Source organism: Budorcas taxicolor, chromosome 4 (assembly GCF_023091745.1).
Source record: "Budorcas taxicolor isolate Tak-1 chromosome 4, Takin1.1, whole genome shotgun sequence".
In the NCBI taxonomy this organism is placed as follows: domain Eukaryota; kingdom Metazoa; phylum Chordata; class Mammalia; order Artiodactyla; family Bovidae; genus Budorcas; species Budorcas taxicolor.
In genome coordinates, this window is record NC_068913.1 from 46,377,340 (window position 1) to 46,398,351 (window position 21,012).

General features: G+C 43.0%; 1 protein-coding gene across 4 annotated transcripts in view; it reads right to left on the minus strand.

The window, feature by feature from the left end:
• NAPEPLD (N-acyl phosphatidylethanolamine phospholipase D) overlaps positions 1-21,012 on the minus strand; it is a 92,894-nt gene that overhangs the window by 17,234 nt on the left and 54,648 nt on the right. For all 4 annotated transcript variants that reach the window (XM_052638663.1, XM_052638660.1, XM_052638662.1 and 1 more), the window contains one exon: positions 5,362-5,668. In XM_052638663.1, the coding sequence (XP_052494623.1) occupies positions 5,362-5,652 (291 nt within the window). In that variant the 5' untranslated portion in view covers positions 5,653-5,668. The remainder of the gene's footprint in view (positions 1-5,361; positions 5,669-21,012) is intronic.

A 21,012-nucleotide genomic window follows, 5' to 3' on the forward strand; every position in this document is an offset into this window, starting at 1 on the left:
GAAAAAGCCGGCATAAAACTCAACATTCAAAAAACTAAGATCATGGCATACAGTTCCATCACTTCATGGCAAATGATGGGGGGAAAATGGAAACAGTGATAGACTTTATTTTCTTGGGTTCCAAAATCACTGCAGATGGTGACCACAGCCATGAAATTAAAAGACACTTGCCTCTTGGAAGGAAAGCTATAACAAACCTAGACAGCGCATTAAAACACAGAGACATCATTTTGCTGACAAAGGTCTGTCTAATCAAAGCTATGGTTTTTCCAGTAGTCATGTATGGAGTGAGAGTTGGACCATAAAGAAGGCCAAAGAACTGATGCCTTCGAACTATAGTGCTGAAGACTCTTCAGAGTCCCTTGGACAGCAAGATCAAACCAGTCAATCATAAAGGAAATCAACCCTGAATATTCATCAGAATGAATGATGCTAAAGCTCCAATACTTTGGTCACCTGATACAAAGAGCCAGCTCATGGGAAAAGACCCTGCTGCTGCACAAGATTGAGGGCAGAAGGAGAGGGAGACAGAGGATGGCTGGGTGGCATCATCAACTCAGTGGACATGAGTCTGAGCAAACTCAGAGACAGTGATGGACAGGGAAGCCCTGTGTGCTGCGTTCATGGTGTCACAAAGAGTCAGACACGACTGAACAACAACTCCAACATAAACTAAAAATTAAATGACAACCTAAAAAGGAAAGAAGCAGACTCTATTCCCACCTCATGCCTGACTTTTCAGGGCTGGTATTTCATCCCTGGAGCCTGAGGCACTTGGATTGTAAAGCTGGACTGTCATGGGGCTCGGGTAGCTGGGAAGGACATGCCAAGAGAGTAACCCCCTTGGACCTGTGGTGCCTTGTACCCTGTAATGAGACCAGAATGTCCTGATCCAGGAGGGCCATTGGAAAACTAAGCTAAGCTAAGTGCAGGGAAAACACGATAGACCCACTGGGTTGCAATAGCTTTGAAAAGTCACCTGGCCTTCATGTCTCCTGGTGCTCCAGGCATTCCCACCTACAGCCTCCTTCCTTGGAGTCCCCACCTACAGAGGACAGCAAGCTCAACACAGCGCTTTGGTAGGGGTTGAGATCTGACCCAGGCTGAAGGGTAAGGGGTGAAAGCATCGAGACATAGCCCAGGTGGGTGTTTCATCTGGCACAGTGGGCTCCCACTAACAACCCAGGAGCAAGACTTGCCCTCATCTTCTAGTTGCCCTTTGTGACCAGTGCTGGGAAAGAAGAGATGCTGCTCCTTTGTGGACACTTCCTAAAATAACAACTGGAAAACCAGGACTGAGGAACTGCATCGCAAGGCCCGCAGAGCTACTGTATTCGTGGCTTTCCCTCATGCAATGTGCTGTCCTAGGCAATCAAGAAGCTCATTTCAACTGACCAATATTACTCACAAGACTCCTTTAAGGAAAAAAGCCCAGGAACAGATGCTCAACGTCACTCACCATTAGAGAAACGCAAATCAAAAGTGTAATGAGGTATCATCTTGCACCAATCAGAATCACCAACATCAAAAAGTCTACAGAGAATAAACGCTGGAGGGGGCTTCCCTGGTGGCTCAGTGGTAAAGACCCTGCCTGTGAATGCAGGACACATGGGTTCAATCCCTGGTCCAGGAAGATCCCACATGCCTCAGAGCCACTAAACCTGTGTCCCGGGACTGTTGAGTCTGAGCTCCAGAGTCCGGGAGCTGCAAATACTGACCCCAGGCATCACAACTACTGAAGCCCGCTCACCCTAGAGCCTGGCCTCTGCAAGAGAAACAACCGCAATGAGCCGCCCACACAGTACAACGAGAGAGTAGCCCCTCTGCTCTCTGCAACTGAGAAAAGCCTGTGCCGCAAGGAAGACCCAGCACAGCCAAAACAGAATGAGTAAATAAATAAAATTTAAAAATAACAATAAATAGTGGAAAGGCCATGAAGAAAAGGGAACCCTCCTATGTTAACTGGTAACAGCCTTTATGGAGAACAGGGGCTCTTTAAAAACTAACAGTAGATATACTATATACCCGGCAATACCACTGCAGCGTGTCTTCGCAGAGAAATCCATAGTTTGAAATGACGAATGCATCCCAGAGGTCACTGCAGCACTATGCACAGCAGCAGCACACGGATTCAGCCAAAATGTCCATCAACAGATGAAGAAGAGAGATGAAGATAGGTAAGGAAGATGTGGTGCAGATCCATACAAGGGAATATATACTCAGGGGTTAAAAACAATTGAAATTAGGTCATCTGCAGCAATGTACATGGCCCTTCCAATGATCATACTGAGAGAAGCAAGTCAGACAGAGGAAGACAAATAAAATCTGGTATCACTTTTAGGTACAGTTAAGGAAAAATGATACAAATGAAGTTATTTTTTGAAAAACAGATAGACTCGCAGACTTGGAAAGCTCCGTGGTGGCTGCTGTAGGCACAAGAAAACCTGGCAGTGAAGGATAAATTAGGAGTTTGGGGTTAACATACAGACACCATTAAATATAAAACAGATAATCAACATGGATCTTCTGTAAGGAATAGGGTACTCTTGTCAATATTTTGGTAATACCCTACATGGCGAGAAGCTTGTAAATCAACTATAATCCAATATAAAATGAAAATCAAAGAAACAAGAAACTCCTGCCTTTTAAAAAAAGGGGTGGGTTGGGGAGGGAGGTGGGAGGGGATATACGTAAACCTATGGCTGATTTCGTGTTGATGTTTGGTAGAAACCAACACAATACTGTAAAGCAATTATTCTTCAATTAAAAATAAATAAAGTTTTAAAAATGCTTATGCTTCATTAAAGAATTTGGCTCCAAACGGCCCCCCTCCATTTCCTTTTCTGCTTTATGACTCCTCAAAGCACTAGTCATTTTTCACCATCACACACCATTTACTTATTTACTGTCTCTCTTCCACTAAACCTAAGGCCCCAGGAGGCAAGGGTGCTTTCTGCTTTGTTCCTGGCTTGAGCTTTAGCATCTCAACAGAGGAGTTTAAGAACCACTGGCCTGATGAGTTCTCAGAAAGTGAACCCCGTCTCGAGTTGCCTCTAAATCGTCAGGCTTCAGAGATGGACTTCTGCTTTCACGTGGGCACTTACTTTCCCTTTGAGAGGAAGGAGAACTAAAGACACCACTGCTGCTGCTGCTAAGGCGCTTCAGTCGTGTCCGACTCTGTGCGACCCCAGAGACGGCAGCCCACCAGGCTCCCCCATCCCTGGGATTCTCCAGGCAAGAACACTGGAGTGGGTTGCCATTGCCTTCTCCAATGCATGAAAGTGAAAGTGAAAGGGAAGTCGCTCAGCCATGTCCGACTCTTAGCGACCCCATGGACTGCAGCCCACCAGGCTCCTCCGTCCATGAGATTTTCCAGGCAGGAGTACTGGAGTGGGGTGCCATTGTATTCTAGATGGGGATCAATCAAAATCCATTCAAGGCTACAATTCAAGTTGAATTTCTAGTACTTGGAATTTAAATACATTTTTTAGATCATGTCCATCATTTTGCATACCCTTTGGGTTACAACAGCTCAGTGGAGCTTGGTCTTAGGGAAGGACAGTGTAGACTGTGAATCTTAGACCCTCACCTGTGTAGTAACAGGCAGTTTGGAGACTATGAGTCTGTGAAAGTGAAAGTGAAGTCGCTCAGTTGTATCCGACCCTCAGCGACCCCATGGAGTGCAGCCTAACAGGCTCCTCGTCCATGGGATTTTCCAGGCAAGAGTGCTGGAGTGGGGTGCCATTGCCTGCTGTAGTTTTAGAGGCTGTGGCCCAAATACCAGGAAGGAATTTTACCCAACAGGTAGTCTACCCATCTTGGCCTCCTGCCCTAAGCCCTTCTTCTCACAGCGTGACTCCATGATTCTCTTCATACTCCAGAAGAAACAAAAATGTTCTTGTTGCTCCCATCCACGAAGTTTTAAACATACAATAAGGTTTTATTTATTAATCTCCTGACTCACCCTTAAAAAGTGCTGGGAAAATATTATTCATGTTAATTCTGTTAACTAGGATTAATAGTATGCACATTCCTTGGCATTGAAGTGACAATGAGTTGTGTTTTGTTTTTTAATCCCATATCCTTTAAAGAAAAATGGACACACTTAACCGAAAAGATCCAACATCGCCACCACCCACCTACTCCCCGCCTTCTGCCTCACTGCGGATCAAGCCTTCAGGGATGTCCCCACTCTTTTCCCACGCACTTCCCACTTCCAACGTCTACTTCCTTATCTCTCAGGTCCCCACAATATCTGGCAGGACAGGCATTGCTGGAAGAGAGAGGACAAGGTGGGTAGGAGGAACAGAGCGGCCAGAAACTAAGAGAAGAAATTCCTACTGCAATTGGGAGCCGCCCACTCCCAGCCAAAGCGAAATCTCATTCATTTAATAAACCGCAGGCCAAAGTTTGTTTCATCATAAGTATAACTGGCATATTGAAAGGCCAGGAACCTACTCTCAAATTTTAAAGGAGTGGAAGGTTATTTGATGATTTCTTTTAACATTTTAGCAGCTTTATCCGAGAATGAAGAGCCAAGCACTCTAGGCTTAACCCTCATAATTCATAGTCCAAAGCACGGGTTAGTACAATCTGGAACACGTCATGCACTCTCACCTTTTGTGACCTTCTTCATGCCACCATCCACTGGGAAAACCATTGCCAAATACTTTTTATCTTTCTAGGCCTACCTCAAAGATCATCTCCTCAAAGGTCAAAACCATTTCCAGTCCCACCAGTCAGAATCAACAGCTTCCTTCCCTGCACTTTTAAGACATTCTGTTCCTACTTCCAGCTGCCACCAGATCAGAGCTAGTTACACACACACGCACTTTGCTGCTCCACAATGAATGTGAAGGTACCTTATTCATGTCATCTCTCCACAACCTTATCATATAAAAGGGCTTGATTACCTAACTGGAGTGTCATAATACAATTTACAGCAAAGTAAAGAAATACATATATTAAGAGCAAATACACGGGACTTCCCTGGTGGCTCGGTGGGAAAGAATCTGCCTGCCAGCAGAGGAGACACGGGTTTGGTCCCTGGCCTGGAAGATTCCACACGCCGCAGAGCAACGGAGTCTGCGCAGCACGGCTACTGGGCCTGTGTGCTGGAGCCTGGGAGCTGCAACTCCCGAGCCCACAGGCTGCGGTCACTGAAGCCCAAATGCTCCAGATCCTGTGCTCTGCAACAAGAGAAGCTGCTGCCAACGAGAAGCCTGGGCACCACGAGTGGAAAGCAGACCCAGCTCGCCACAGCTGGAAAAAGCCCACACGGCAAACAAGACCCAGCGCAGCCAATAAATCAATAATTTTATAAAGAAGAGCAACACACAGCACTCGGAAGACAGACGCTACCTCTTTGGAGCATGGAACGCCGCTGTGATCTCTTTCCATTATCAGCCATCTGAGAGCATTTAGAATAGAGGGATTTTTCCATGTTGGCCAAGGGTTAACGAATCTCCCATCCTTTCCTCTCTTTGATTTAGTTACATCTTCTTCTAGTCTGTAATCCAGTTTGAAACTCTTCCTGGAACACCTAGAAGAATCACTTCCTCCAGAATTCCGTGAATTTTGGCGCTTTCTTACTGCTTCTTTAGGATACTGGCTAGTTGTCATCAGGGGCTGGTTGGTTTCATTTTCATCCATGTTCTTTGGTGAAGACCTAAAAACGAAAAAAGCAGAGGGAAGAAGAATATACTGAGTTTTAACATAAAGACGTTAAAACATACACATGCTGTTATGTCTCTATTAGGCTGAAACCTTCTTCCTGCAAAATATCATTTTAGAATCCACTGCTTGCTAAATAGAAAAGGTGTTTACTTATTACTGCCAAATATTTAAAAAATTGCTTATGTGCTGTAATTCAAAGCAAATCTACTTCACCAGCCAGCACTGAAACATACGAAAAATTTCCATTTCAATGACATTCTATAGAATAAAGTATCTTCATCAATCTATAATACTTTCATATCTGCGTTTTTAAAATATCATGGTTAATAACACATAATAAGAAGGATTGTCTTAGTTCTTCCAGGATATTTCACTAATTCCAATGACTTAGTACAACCCCACAAGGCCTAGTTATTTTTACTTTGAAGACAAACTGTTGCTGCTGCTGCTGCTAAGTCACTTCAGTCGTGTCCGACTCTGCGCAACGCCATAGACGGCAGTCCACCAGGCTCCCCCGTCCATGGGATTCTCCAGGCAAGAACACTGGAGTGGGTTGCCATTTCCTTTTCCAATGTGTGAAAGTGAAAAGGGAAAGTGAAGTTGCTCAGTCGTGTCCGACTCTTAGCGACCCCACGGACTATAGCCCACCAGGCTCCTCCGCCCATGGGATTTTTCAGGCAAGAGTACTGCAGTGGGGTGCCATTGCCTTCTCCAAAACATACTAATGCCCTCCAAAAAGTGCACTGAGTCCAAACACCAAAAAAGGAGATACACATTAGTTGAGAGACATTTCAACAGTGTAACAGGTTAACAATACAAATTTCAATTAACTCAGATATAGAACTGCAAGCATGAATCCTAGCTCTATGAACTTAAGCAAGTGTCCTATCCTCTCTGTGCCTTGATTTCCTCATCTAAAAAATGGAGATGATAATCCAAAGGGTTATTGAGAGGATTGAAAAAGCAAATGCAAGTAAAGCACTTAGAAACATGCATGCAAAATGTATACAGAAGTGTAACACACGTGTATGCACATCCTCACATGCGTTAGTCACACGCATCAGGCTCAGCTCAACAAACCCGAGCCGTTGCTGCCTCCCTCTTTGTTACTGTTCCTACCCCCACTTACACCACCTCTGTCAAGGCACTGAAATCCTTGCTTTTGGGCTATACAGGATTCCAGACACATTAAAGTGAGCAACGATGCAGTAAGGCTATCCATTCACCTGCCATGGATTTCATCCCTTTCCTATTCTGTTAAACGAACATTTGCTTTCTGAGAAAAATAAGCACAAATAACACAGAGCCAAGCATTATGAGTTGATTTCACTGGTGTTTAAATAGAAATATTACCCAGGAAGAAAGGGAAATAACACAAACCCCAGGATGAACACGTACATGCAACCAAAAACTTTTCCCCAAAAACTGTCTGGAGTAAACACTTCATGGTCCAGAGAAAAACTGTATTAAGAAACCACAGCTGACGAAAGCTGAAGCACCCACTTCCGCTCAGGCATGGCTGCTAGTGGGAGAGCCCAACAGCTACCACAGGCTAACCAGCTTGATGTCTTGGGCAGGTGACTTAACCTTTCCAGTCCTCCATTATCTTATCTGCTAAATACCTACTTATCTCAGGTGAGGCTGCAAAGAATTAAATGACATAATGTACATAAGGTGCCTGCTCTTCACCCAACTACTTCTTTATTTCCTAATCCAGTCAACATCTAAAGCTGTTAACTTCTATTAGAAGGCAAAGGATAGAGATTTATCTCAGTTCCTCCTACAGAATAGCTTTACCTGGGTTATAACAAAGTTTGGGTCCAGGCAGAAACAAAAACCATCCATTTAAACCGTACTTCACTCAACAGATGAAAATACACAGATATAGAGTTTAAGTCACTTCTGGACAAGATAATATGTCTAACCAACGGCAGAGCTGACCTCATGCCCATCCCCTGGGATGACTAACAGTTTGTGAGATTGTGTGCACTTGTTACACACAGACATTCATATAGACACACATTGTTCTCAACAATCGAGATAGGAGAGAAAAAAGAAAAGGGAACTCTGATTCAAAACCAAACAAAAAACTCAAAGCAGGGTTTTCAGACAACTCCCAGTTGTCAAATGTACCTGGAACATAAGATGCAAGAAAGGCTTTGAGAGTCGGGGAAAGGTGTTAGGATGGGATGAAAAGGGTGGGCCTGGGGCTGTGACATTAAGGAGGTCTGGCTACACTCAGGCAATGCAGAAACACTAAAGGCACTTAAATAGGGCACTCTGGGGACAACAACTCTGGTAGCAGGATACAAACAAAAAGGGAGAGGCTAAAACCTGGAGCCAGGGACAGAAATGAACGAGCAGGAGATAGAAGAAACCCAGAACGTCACTAACAGTGAGGCTCTATGCTACATGTTTCACACACTGCATTTAAATTAACATTCCCAGCAAAATTTCAAGGCAGCTATCATAATCATATATTTTTAACTGAAGAACTAAAAGGCAGAATAGCAGACCAGGCAAAAGATGATCAGACAGTGATAGTAAGGAAAGATGAATTCGGAGAGACACTAAGGAAGCTGCATCACTGAGACTTGAGAGTCTCTGGATGGTGGCCAACTTTTGCCACTTTGTAGGGCAGGTTGGGGCTAGGAGTTAAAAATGGGATGAGTCAGAACTGGAAGCCTACTAACCCAGTAAAGGATTAGGGGAAATTAAGTACATGTTTCAAGTGCGGAAGAGAAACTGGATCTGTGCCCCAGTGAGTCTGAGGCACGGTTTGAGATCACAGGGAAGGAAGGATCCCAGGTGAGCCCTGACCGCCAGTGCAAACGGATCTCTGGGATCCAGGCTGCTCCGGGGTGATGAAAGTGAGAGCAAAGAGGCTCCAGGGGCCTGGAGACTGAAACAAGAGTGAAAAGTGGGTTTGGGGACTGTTTTCTTCCTGGACAAGAAACTATTTTAAAGTTGTCTATTCACATGGAACCCATTTTTCCCCCCCGACTCAGGCTTTCACCCAGATTAATCCTTAGAAGCAGGTCTCCACCACAACCTATCCCCTCTTAATATACCCCACCCCTAACACATACAAAATCCAGACTTCAGAAGAGAGCTTTTTAAAGGCATATCTTTTTTTTTTCTTAAGAGGGGGATGTAGTAAAGGGAACCTCTAGAGAACGTCCTTGGTTCTCAGAATGAGGACAAAGTCAGTAAGATGGCCCGCGAGGGTGCGTGCTTCTAGCTCTGCCCACTCTCTCCTCTGTCCCAGACACAGGCCCTCATCTGCTTTCTCAGATGCCTCACACTCCCCGCAGGGCCCCCTTGCCGCCACAGTGCTGTGCCCAGGAGTCTTCAGATATCCCTGGGATGAGGGGAGGGGGGCAGCACATGGACACCGCTGAATTCACAGGATTATGTCCGCCCGTGAAAGGCGCTCAAACCACACAAAATGCTGGCGCTATGATGCGCCATCGCACACTACACACTCTAAGCATGAAATGGTCAGAAGGAACCAGAAGAACATAACCTCAACTGTGACAACCTGGGCTTGTTCCTTTGGAGGAAAAGTACTAGAAGTGCTTCTGGTGAATGTGCCCAATGACGAGCTTTGTCAACAGATGATCCAGCGACCAAGGGATCATCAGCCTGCGGAGACACACAGAGCTGCTGGATGGCTGGTCATGCGAAGGCTCTGCATCGAATATCACCCTGTGGTCACTCTGTAGTGGATACAGAACAATCTCACAAAGACCATCCACTGGATCCTGCTCTGCTGACTAGCTTTCAGCTTTGTAAACTTAGAAAATATATCTAACTACACATACACAGGTTCAGTTCAGTTCAGTCGCTCAGTTGTGTCCAACTCTTTGTGACCCCATGGACTGCAGCATGCCAGGCCTCCCTGTCCATCACCAACTCCCAGAGTTCACTCAAACTCACGTCCATCAAGTCAGTGATACCATCCAGCCATCTCATCCTCTGCCGTCCCCTTCTCCTCCTGCCCCCAATCCCTCCCAGCATCAGAGTCTTTTCCAATGAGTCAACTCTTCGCATGAGGTGGCCAAAGTACTGGAGTTTCAGCTTCAGCATCATTCCTTCCAAAGAACACCCAGGACTGATCTCAGGTTGGAGTTTCCTTTTTCAAATGTAGCAGACTTCCCAATTATTTTTTGTCATATATCTGTCTCCAAAGTTAACCGTAAGTGAAAATTCTGCCTTGATTTCTGGCCAACACTGAGTACAAGGAGAGAGGCATATTCATAAAGACATGTACACTGTCAACAACCTATTACAAAAGGGGTCTCAAAAGTTGATGAGGATCTTTACATTATACTGATTTTCATCCAATTTAAGACACCATGGATTCGTAAAGCAATTGTTTTATGTGCCACTTAGAAAGTTAAAATGTTATCAAAGAACTAAACCTAAGACCACATACTACACAACTCAGAAGAAAACACAGGGAGAACACTATTTGACATAAATCACAGCAGTATCTTTCTGGATCAATCTCCTAAAGTTAATGAAAATAAAAAGAAAAATAAAAAATAAAAAAGTTTAATTGGGACCTAATTAAACTTAAAGGCTTTTGCACAGCAAAGGAAACCAAAAGTAAAATGAAAAGACAACCCACAGAGTGGGAGACAATATTTTCAAATGAAGAGACCAACAAGGGATTAATCCCCAAAATGTAGAAATAGTTAACGCAGTTCAATATCAAAATAAATAAACAATCCATCCAAAAATGGGCAGAATATCTAAATAGACATTTATCCAAAGAAGGCACACGCTGCTGCTGCTGCTGCTGCTGCTGCTAAGTTGCTTCAGTCGTGTCCGACTCTGTGCGACCCCGACTCTGTGCGACCCCAGAGACGACAGCCCACCAGGCTCCCCCGTCCCTGGGATTCTCCAGGCAAGAACACTGGAGTGGGTTGCCAAAGAAGGCACATGGATGGCCAAAAAGCACGTGAAAGGATGCCCAGCATCGCTAGGTATTTGAGAAATGCAAATCTAAATTACAAAAAATAAGGTATCACCTTACACCAATCAGAATGGCTACTACTAAAAAAAATCTACAACAATACATGCTGGAGAAGGTGTGGAGAAAAGGGAACCGTCGTACACCATTGGTAGGAATGTAAATTGATACAGTTACTATGGAGAACAGTACAGAGGTTCCTTATAAAACTAGAAATACCTGGAGTAGGAACTGGCAACCTGCTCCAGTATTCTTGCCTGGAAAATGCCATGGACAGAGGAGCCTGTGGACAGTCCACAGGGTCACAAAGAGCTGGACACAACTGAGAACACACACGTGAAGAATACAGATTTTTCCAAACAGTGTAAAAGTAGGCCCCAACAAGTTGAATCAACTTTTTATGGAAAGCAAAAAAGACTATATTCAGTTTTGAGTGATGCTTTTCAATTTTAATAGGAAAAGGGCCCAAATGTAGAATTTGGCCATAGCCAGAAATTTCAAGATAATATGCAGTTCATGTGTTTGTTTCAATAAATGATCCCTCAAAATTCTGGCCTTTATCTCAAACTCCAGTGGATCCTCTCTCATATGGCCAGAATCTAGTTTATGTTCACTGTGGCCAATCTTTGGCCAATGTTTAACTACAGTTTCAGAAATAAAGGCTTGTTCTCTATACTGATCAAAGTTTTATGATCCTTTTCGAAAGCTGTGGCTTCATTTTGCCAGAATATTTCTGCAGTTCTTTAAAATATTTGCTTTGAGACTGTCAGGAACCAACAGGAGCTGTGTGGTCTTCAGTTGCAATGTAATACCACTTTAAACTAGCTAACATATACTGACTGAGTACTTACTATGCACCTCTTAATTCACATATCCATTTTGACACTAAATCCAACACTGCATTGCAAGATTACTGTTTTTTATCTGCACTATAGTTTCAAAATCAGTGTGTTCAGATATAACCATAAGAAAGTATATTATTACGTGCAATTGGGTTTGATTCATTGAAACTTTCAAGAACTCTTCCTTTAAAGATGATCTTTGAAAGTTGCTCAATAAATCTATGGAAGTTTCCACAACCTACAAAAAAAAAATAATAACTAAAAACAGAATTAACATATGATCCAGCAATCCCACTTCTGGGCATATATCCGAAGAAAACCATAATTCAGAAAGATGCAGGCACCCCAGTGTTCACTGCAACGCTATTCACAATAACCAGGACACAGAAGCAACATAAATGTCCATCAGCAGAGGAATGGATAAAGAAGATGTGTAATTTTATAAGAGTCCATATAATAATGGAATATTACTCAACCATCAAAAAATGAAATAATACCACTTACAGCAACATGGGTAGACCTAGAGATGATCATACTAACTGAAGTCAGAGAAGGATCAGATATCACTTATGTTGGTACAATATAAAAGAACAATAGAAATGAACTTATTTACAAAACAGAAACAGACTCACAGATTTTGAAAACAAAGTTATGGTTACCAAAGGGGAAAAGTTGGTGGGAGGAGGGCTAAATTAGGAGATTGGGATTAACATATATATACTCCAGTACTTTGGCCACGTCATGCGAAGAGTTGACTCATCGGAAAAGACCCTGATGCTGGGAGGGATTAGGGGCAGGAGGAGGGGATGACAGAGGATGAGATGGCTGGACGGCATCACTGACTCGATGCACGTGAGTTTGGGTGAACTCCGGGAGTTGGTGATGGACAGGGAGGCCTGGCGTGCTGCGATTCATGGGGTCGCAAAGAGTCGGACACGACTGAGCGACTGAACTGAACTGATACTACTATATATAAGATAGATAATCAAGAAGGACCTAGCTTATAGCATACTGAACTCTACTCACTATTCTGTAATAACCTATATGGGAGAAGAATCTGAAAAAGAATAGATATCTGTGCATGTATAACTGAATCACTTAGCTGTATACCTAAAACATAACATAAATCAACTACACTGTAATATAAAATAAAAATTAAATTAAAAAATAAAAGTGAATTCAGTATTTTTGATATCAGGAAATACAGTTCTGAGTATTTTCCAGATAAATGTTAGCATCTTTGATATGTCATAGATAGCCACTCAATTATTATTTATTAAATATCAAATCTAGGAATGAGGATTTCCAATGTTATGATTCATGAGTATGTTGAAATCTCAAACACACATTGTACTGTTATTTCTTCCTTAATTTTTAAACGATAAAGCAACACATTCAATTCCAGGCAGCTGGCAATCCTTAAATGTCAAAGAAAGAAAACATAAAACACTTCCTTTTGAAATAAAGCATTCTTGTTTTTGGAAAGCATTTTACCCATGTGTGCAGTTTTTGAAGTAAAATATCCGTACTTGGACGACCTGTCTTCACCAAATGTCGCAGTTCAGACCTCTCTTTGGTTAGACACACAGGAATATAAGTTTTTCTATTAAGTTGGCATTTAATCTTCTAAGAAATGTAGAGAATGCACTTGATAATTACTAGATAGAATTTATACGGTCCTTTTGGAAACAAATTGGTCATAAAAATTTTATATTTTATATTTATCAGTCGTCACAGAGGCTTTATTACCTCGAAATCTGTTTCTGGATTCTAGCTTTTCCAAACTTAGCTATCAGTATTATTCACAAATCCATCTGTTGTTCACAAAGGAAAAGAGGGTTAGCAAATTAATACTTAATTACCAAGATCCCCTGGAGGAGGAAATGGCAACCTGCTATAGTATTCTGCCTGGAAAATTCCATGGACAGAGAAGCCTGGCAGCCTTGCAAAAAATCGGACACAACTGAGCATGCACACACTGTGATGTTATTAATACACAACTCAGTGACAATTATTCCATCAACAGCATATTAGTCAGAATGTGTATATATATACATATGATTATACTTAGATATATGTATATATACATCAGTGAGCAATTTACCTTCACAGTAGTGGAAAGTACATTAGTTGGGAATCGGGACAGGACTCAGTTCTCCCATTAACTAGAGGTTAAGCTTAGAGAGAAATTTAACCTCTAAACTTGGGTGTGGTAGTAGTGGTTTAGTCTCTAAGTAGTGTCTGATTCTTGCAACCCCATGGACTATAGCCCTCCAGGATCCTGTCCACGGGATTTCCTAGGTACAAACACAGGGACAGGTTGCCATTTCCTTCTCCGGGCGATCTTTCTGTCCCAAGGATCAAGCCTGCATCTCCTGCATTAGCAGGTAAATTCTTTACTGCTAAGTCATCACGGAAACCCAAATTTGGGCTTCAGTTCAGCTGCTCAGTGGTGTCCGACTCTTCGTGATCCCGTGAATCACAGCATGCCAGGCCTCCCTGTCCATCACCAACTCCCAGAGTTCACTCAAACTCACGTCCATCGAGTCGGTGATACCATCCAGCCATCTCATCCTCTGTTGTCCCCTTCCCCTCCTGCCCCCAATCCCTCCCAGCATCAGAGTCTTTTCCAATGAGTCAACTCTTCGCATCAGGTGGCCAAAGTACCGGAGTTTCAGCTTCAGCATCATTCCTTCCAATGAACACCCAGGACTGGTCTCCTTTAGGATGGACTGGTTGGACCTCCTTGCAGTCAAGGGACTCTCAAGAGTCTTCTCCAACACCACAGTTCAAAACCATCAATTCTTCGGCACTCAGCTTTCTTCACAGACCAACTCTCACATCCATACATGACCACAGGAAAAACCATAGCCTTGACTAGACGGAACTTGTTGGCAAAGTAATGTCTCTGCTTTTTAATATGCTATCTAGGTTAGTCATAGCTTTCCTTCCAAGGAGTAAGCGTCTTTTAATTTCATGGCTGCAATCACCATCTGCAGTGATTTTGGAGTCCAAGAAAATAAAGTCTGACACTGTTTCCACTGAACTGCTAAATAAAGATAATACCTAACTACATCCTTAAAGGACTGCAATGAAGAGCTATGACATCATAGGTTAGTATTTCTCCTGTGTTAAGTCATTTCAGTAGTGTCCAACTCTTTCTGACCCTATGGACTGTAGCCCACCAGGTTCCTCTGTCCGTGGGATTCTCCAGGCAAGAAAACTGGAGCGGGTTGCCATTTCTTCCTCCAGGGGATCTTCCTGATCCAGGGATCAAACCTATGTCTCTAACATCTCCTGCACTGGTAGGCAAGTTCTTTATCACTAGCACCACCTTTCTCACTGCTACACAAATACAAAGAGTATTACTATTATTTGTGATCAGAGGAGTAAATAGAGTAAATATGACAAATAGAACATTAAGATCCAACTGAGCTGTTTTTTTCAGGTGAAGGATAACATCCTAAAATTTCAGATTTTAAAATTCAGATTGCTGAAATTTTTCTTTCATTAAAAATTTTATGTAAAAAAAGTAATAAAAAAGTTTAAGTGTTCTTATTCTTTATATACATCAGTTATCTTCTGTGTTAAAAAAAAAAGAAACTTTAAATCTGTCTTATAAAGTGCTCATCTGATTATAGTCAGAAAAATTACTTTGACAAATGATAAAGTTAATACACACACATACACATATATATACACATATGTGTCTATACACACACACACACACACACACACACACACACATGGCTTCCCACGTGGCACTAGTGGTAAAGAATCCACCTGCCAATGCAGAGACATAAATGTGGGTTTGATCCCTGGGTGGGGAAGATCCCCTGGCAGAGGGCATGGCCACCCTCTCTGATATTCTTGCTTGGAAAATCTCATGTATAGAGGAGCCTGGCGGGCTACAGTCCAAAGGGTTACAAAGATTCGAACACGACTAACGTGACCAAACACACAACATACTATATATATCAGGACCACCCCGCCACCCAGTAGCCTGGCCCACATCACAAATCTGAACCCAAGTCAGCCTTCACTTAGGGGAAATACCTGTCAAGGAATCTAACCATACACCATGCACAATCCTCCAATTCAGCTTCACTAGGCAATGGCACCCCACTCCAGTACTCTTGCCTGGAAAATCCCATGGACAGAGGAGCCTGGTAGGCTGCGGTCCATGGGGTCACGAAGAGTTGGACACAACTGAATGACTTCACTTTCACTTTTCACTTTCATGCATTGGAGAAGGAAATGGCAACCTGAAGGGTTAAAAGGGTAGCAGAGATGTGCCTGCAAACGGGTCTCTCTGCTCGGGCTGAACGTCCTTGCAAACGAGGCGTTCTGCCAAAGAGTCTGGACACAGCCTTGAGTTTAATGGTCCCTTGCAAACGAGGGAGCAGTCCCTTCTTGAGATAAGAAGGAGATGAGGGCTTTGGGCAGACTCTGCAGTAGACAGGGATTTCACTCCCCTTTGCTATATGATAATATGTATGCACATGCGCTGTGCTGAAAAGGCTTATTCATGCAGTCTGGAATTCTGCCTAAGGGGCTTTTATAATAAAAGGCAATTAGTTTTTTGCCCAGTTCTGTTCCTCCAGCCAGAGTGTGCATCTGTCTTTTGTGTGTGTCTTGTTTTATGTCATTTCACTCGTAATCTCCAACAGCAACCCACTCCAGTGTTCTTGCCTGGAGAATCCCAGGGACGGGGGAGCCTGGTGGGCTGCCGTCTATGGGGTCGCACAGAGTCGGACACAACTGAAGCGAATTAGCAGCAGTAGCCGCAGCAGCTTATGACATTACCCTAGAAAATAGGACCTGCTGGCTTTATAAGGAAAGGACCAGTCTCTTGGCCAGTTGAATCCTGTTTCCAGGCTGCCTCTTCTAAGGAGTTCTTCTGTAGAACTCCCTTTCACCCAAAATCCCCAGGGAGGAGCACTCCACTGTTTGTGAGGTCCTGTACTCCTCCTGCCCATGGGCTGTTTTCCCTTGAAAAAAAGGGTTGCAAACTGGTTACTAAATAGTTTTGTTTTTGTCATTTGACACAAATAATTCCCAAAGAAACACTAACTTACCAAGAGCACACAGAGCTGAATAAATGGTTAAACCACATAAAATTAAAAAAAAAAAAAAGAAATCAGAATAGGCAGTTTTGAGAAGGATGAATGTAAAATACAATCAGACTCTGCAGGACATGAATTAGAAAACATGTTTTCTTTTTAAAAAGCAATCAAGAACAACTAATGTCCTTGATCACAGAATGCCAAAGGCTTTGAAAGTTCTTTGCTACCAGACAAAATTCAGTATGTTGAGCTAGAAATCATTTCACAGGCTATTTATAGATTTTAAGTCACCAGGATAAACTCTGTAGATGCTTCCTCTATGATAAAAGTTTTTCCTATATGTTAAAAAGAAACCAAAGCTTTGATTAGGATTAGAAACAAAACAAAACAAAAAAAGATAAAGAGCCAGCTTAAGACCACAGCCCATTCAAAAATACAACTTCCAGTATTACAACAGGAATCCTTGGGATTAGCAAATTAAAATGGCATGTTACAGCAAATTGAGAAGCCATGCATAAAATAAGTTTAATGAAATGATATAGTCATCACCTCCCTAATATCTTGAAAATAATACCAAACCAAAAGTGCAGATTCCTTTCTGGTGTAATCAATAATGCCTAAATAACACAGAGAATTATTTAATTGAAAAGGTTGGGAAGGATGAGAAGGAAAAAGTCCAAATTGATGCCTGTGTGACTTCAAAATGTATCACATTTTGACCTCTAAATATGTTACTGTGAAAGACTGTGAAGTCGCTCAGTCGTGTCCAACTCTTTGCGACCCCATGGACGGTAACCTATCAGGCTCCATGGTCCATGGGATTTTCCAGGCAAGAATACTGGAGTGGGCTGCCATTTCCTTCTCCAGGGCATCTTCCCAACCCAGGGATCGAACCCGGGTCTCCTGCATTGTAGACAGACGCTTTACCATCTGAGCCACTAGGGAAGCCCCTAAATATGTTAAGAGGATCTTAAGTGTTCATTTACTATTCCTTAATCCTAGGTTTCAACACAAATACACTTGTCAAAATGTGGTCTCGGGCTTCCCTGGTGGCTCACTGGAAAAGAATATGCCTGCCAATGCAGGAGACACGGGTTTGATCCCAGGTTCGAGAAGATCCCATATGCTTTGGAGCAACTAAGCCCACACACTGTATCTACTGACCTGTGTTTCAGAGCCTGGGAGCCAGAGCTCCTGAAGCCCGCGCGCCCCAGGGCCTGAGCGCCACAATCAGAGTAGCCCGCGCTTGCCGCAACTAGAGAGAAGCCCTCAGGGCAACAGAGACCCAACACTACCAAAAATAACCAAGGTTATTGAAAAGAAAAATATGGCCTCTCTTTCTCCTGTCTCCTAATCAATGCTGGAAAAAGAAAAACTGCCTGTATGTGTTTTTACAAGATAATTGCTTTACAATATTGTGCTGGTTTCTGCCACACATCAGTATCAATGGGCCACAGGTCTACAGACATATGCCCCTTTCCTCTTGAACCTCCCTCCCATCTCCGCCATCCCACCCTTCTAGGTTGTCACAGAGAACTGGGTTGAAAGCTACCTGTTTTTAAAGCATAACTCATAAGGAAAGGAATCGAGAGATGTGTCTTCATAGCTCCTGGATAGACATGAAAGATAAAGAGGGGGAAAGTGCATTCTTTTAAAAAACTTCTGACTTCAGTTCTGGTTCCAAATTTGCCCTACTGAATTCTGCAACCTTTAAAAAGTTACTTACTATCAAGGCTCACTTTCTTCATCTGTAAAATGAGAGGACTAGACCATACCTGCAAAAAGCCAACCCTTTTCTAACAGTCTTTGCACCAAACAGCTCATTTATGCCACTCTGGAGCTGCCCCGTCTAAAGTGGCCAAAGAAAGAGCCCTGGGCTGCCCCTCTCCAGTGCCCCAGCCTCCTAGGAAATTTCCAGCTCAAGCAGCTCAGACCTGGCCACCTTCCCTAGGCCAAGTTAGCAAGGGATTTGGGCTTCCCTGGTGGCTCAGACAGTAAAGAATCTCCCTGCAGTGCCGCAAACCTGAGTTCAATCCCTGCGTCAGGAAGATCCCCTGGAGAAGGGAAAGGTGACCCACTCCAGTATTCTTGCCCAGAGAATTCCATGAACAGAGGGGCCTGGTGGGCTACAGCACGTGGGGTTGCAAAGAGTCTGACACGACTGAGCGACTAGCACTTTCACTTTCAAGTAAAGTACTTTTCACCTGAGAAGAGCAGAGTCAGCCACAGGGACAAGCTGTAGTTTCACAGGTTGATGAGGCAGACCAGGAGTCATTCAGAGCAGGAAGTATGTCAGAAGGCATTTCATGACAAATCTGATACATCAAACAACCCTCAAGACTTTCAACCTTAAAATAAGATTTGAGGTATCATTTATAAGGGCCTCTAGTTAAAGCGTTTTTAAAGTCATATTGAACAAGCACAGTTCGTCTACTGTATCTAAATTCTAACTCTCTAGGTACAGTGGGTAATACAAGCCCCTAACCTCCAAGCATTCAAAATCCTTCAGGGGCAAAAAAAGAAATAACAAAACCCACAAGCAACCATACCATATTTGCAAAAGTGTCAGCTTTGAATAACGAAAAGTCATCTTTAGAATAAGGCACTTCCAAAACAATGGGCCCTACATCTTGAAATGGCAAGAAACACTTTTCCTTACATGCCAGGTATTAATAGTTCACACTGACAAAGTCCTTTGATTAACGGGGTCAGTAAGACTGAAAAGGCTCTTATGCTCCTAAATGCAGACAAGTTAAAGGGCCCTGATGTTGATAGAGGGTGACGGGAAGCAAGCAAGTCACTAGAAGGGTTACATGATTCATTGAACATGGCAGAATGGAAGACATCATTCTGTCCTGAGTGTCACTCTTGCTGATCCTTTGTGAGAAAAAGGTAAATGACAAAAACCAAACCAACAGTGGGGGCTTTTACAAGGAAGCGAGGCCCAGGCAGTACTGGAGTCAGACCCTGGTCAGCCGATCTCCTGTCAGCCTAACAGGCTCAGAGTAAAGGCCTTCAGACAACCCTAATAGAACCTTGAGGCTCGAAAGTATTTTGAGATTCCTGAGTTAATTCAGTATTTAAGAATACTAGGATGTAGTAAATTATACAAATATTATTAAAAAAAAGAACATAATGTACATTTTAAATCATTTATCAGGAAAAACCACATTATCAGGAAAAGACGCACAGGAGATTTAAAACATTTTAAAAATAAATACTTCTCAACTTGGCACCCTGGTCATGTTTTCTAAGCCTAGTTTCCCTGTTTGATGCCTATTCATTGGATTATTGGACAAAAGGTACATAATCCTTCAGCCCTGTGTCTGGAACACAAGTCCTCAATAACTAAGCCACTGTTTTACTACATGCTAAACACTATTTCAGTCATAAGGGTTACAGGAAAAAATTCCACTTTGAATTCCATTTTGACATTTCTGCACTAATAAGGAGGGGGCTGAAGGCAGTGGTATGAACAAACATGAAAGGAATAAACTCTGGACTGTTTTTGTTCTTCTATTTGAGAAAGAGAAGCCCCGGTCTTCCTAGAATATGAAAAAATATGAAACCACGATTCTCCACAGACTCTTATGTAATCCCACAGCTCCATGCGGCCCCACCTACTCCTCCAGATTCACCAGGAGGCTCTCACAAACTTTGGCAGTGTTTGGTTCTGAAAATAACAATCCCGGCCCCCTTCATCTCCCCTTATTGTCCCTAGAGAACAAAAATAAGTAAACTCACAATATTAATAGCAGCCACATCCACAACTTGCACTCTCCCCAGAGCTTGAGCCCCAGTTACTGAGGTTCTCTAGCTCAAAAAAAATATTTCACAATAGGTACAGGCAAAACAGGCAAGCAAGGCCAGCTCTAGTTAACTGTCCTCTAAACACTTCACTGTCTCACGTGTCCTATCCAGGTACTAAATCTCTGAGCTCTCCCACATTCCCCTTCTGATGGTCAAAACAGGTTATCAAGGAGGGCTCTGCTTGTATGACTGACGACTGATAAAGAGCAAAGTGGGACTCCTCCCTAGAGTATTTCCAAGCCAGCTGGGTACAAATCCTCAAACTTGTGATTCTCAGTGCTGGCTGCACATCAGAATTACCTGTGGAGCTTTTTAAACTATACGGGAGGCTCCTGAATCAAAATGTCAGGTAGGTGTTCCCGACGCAATTTTTAAAAGTTATATGGGCGATTCTGACATGCAGGCAGGGTGAGAACCACTACCTTCAATAAGCAATTTATGCAAAGCTAGTGCAAGCATTTGCGTTCTCCAGCTCAAAGAAAACCCTTTGGCACCCTTGAATTTATGCTAGCATAGCAGTTGCCAACAACAAGCCTATTCTTCCTCCAAAGTCTTGCACTCCAAGTTAGCAAGGTGGCCTAACCTCAAGATGGCTACCCAGTACTAGGACTGGGAAGACTACACTGCCAGGGACAAGGGT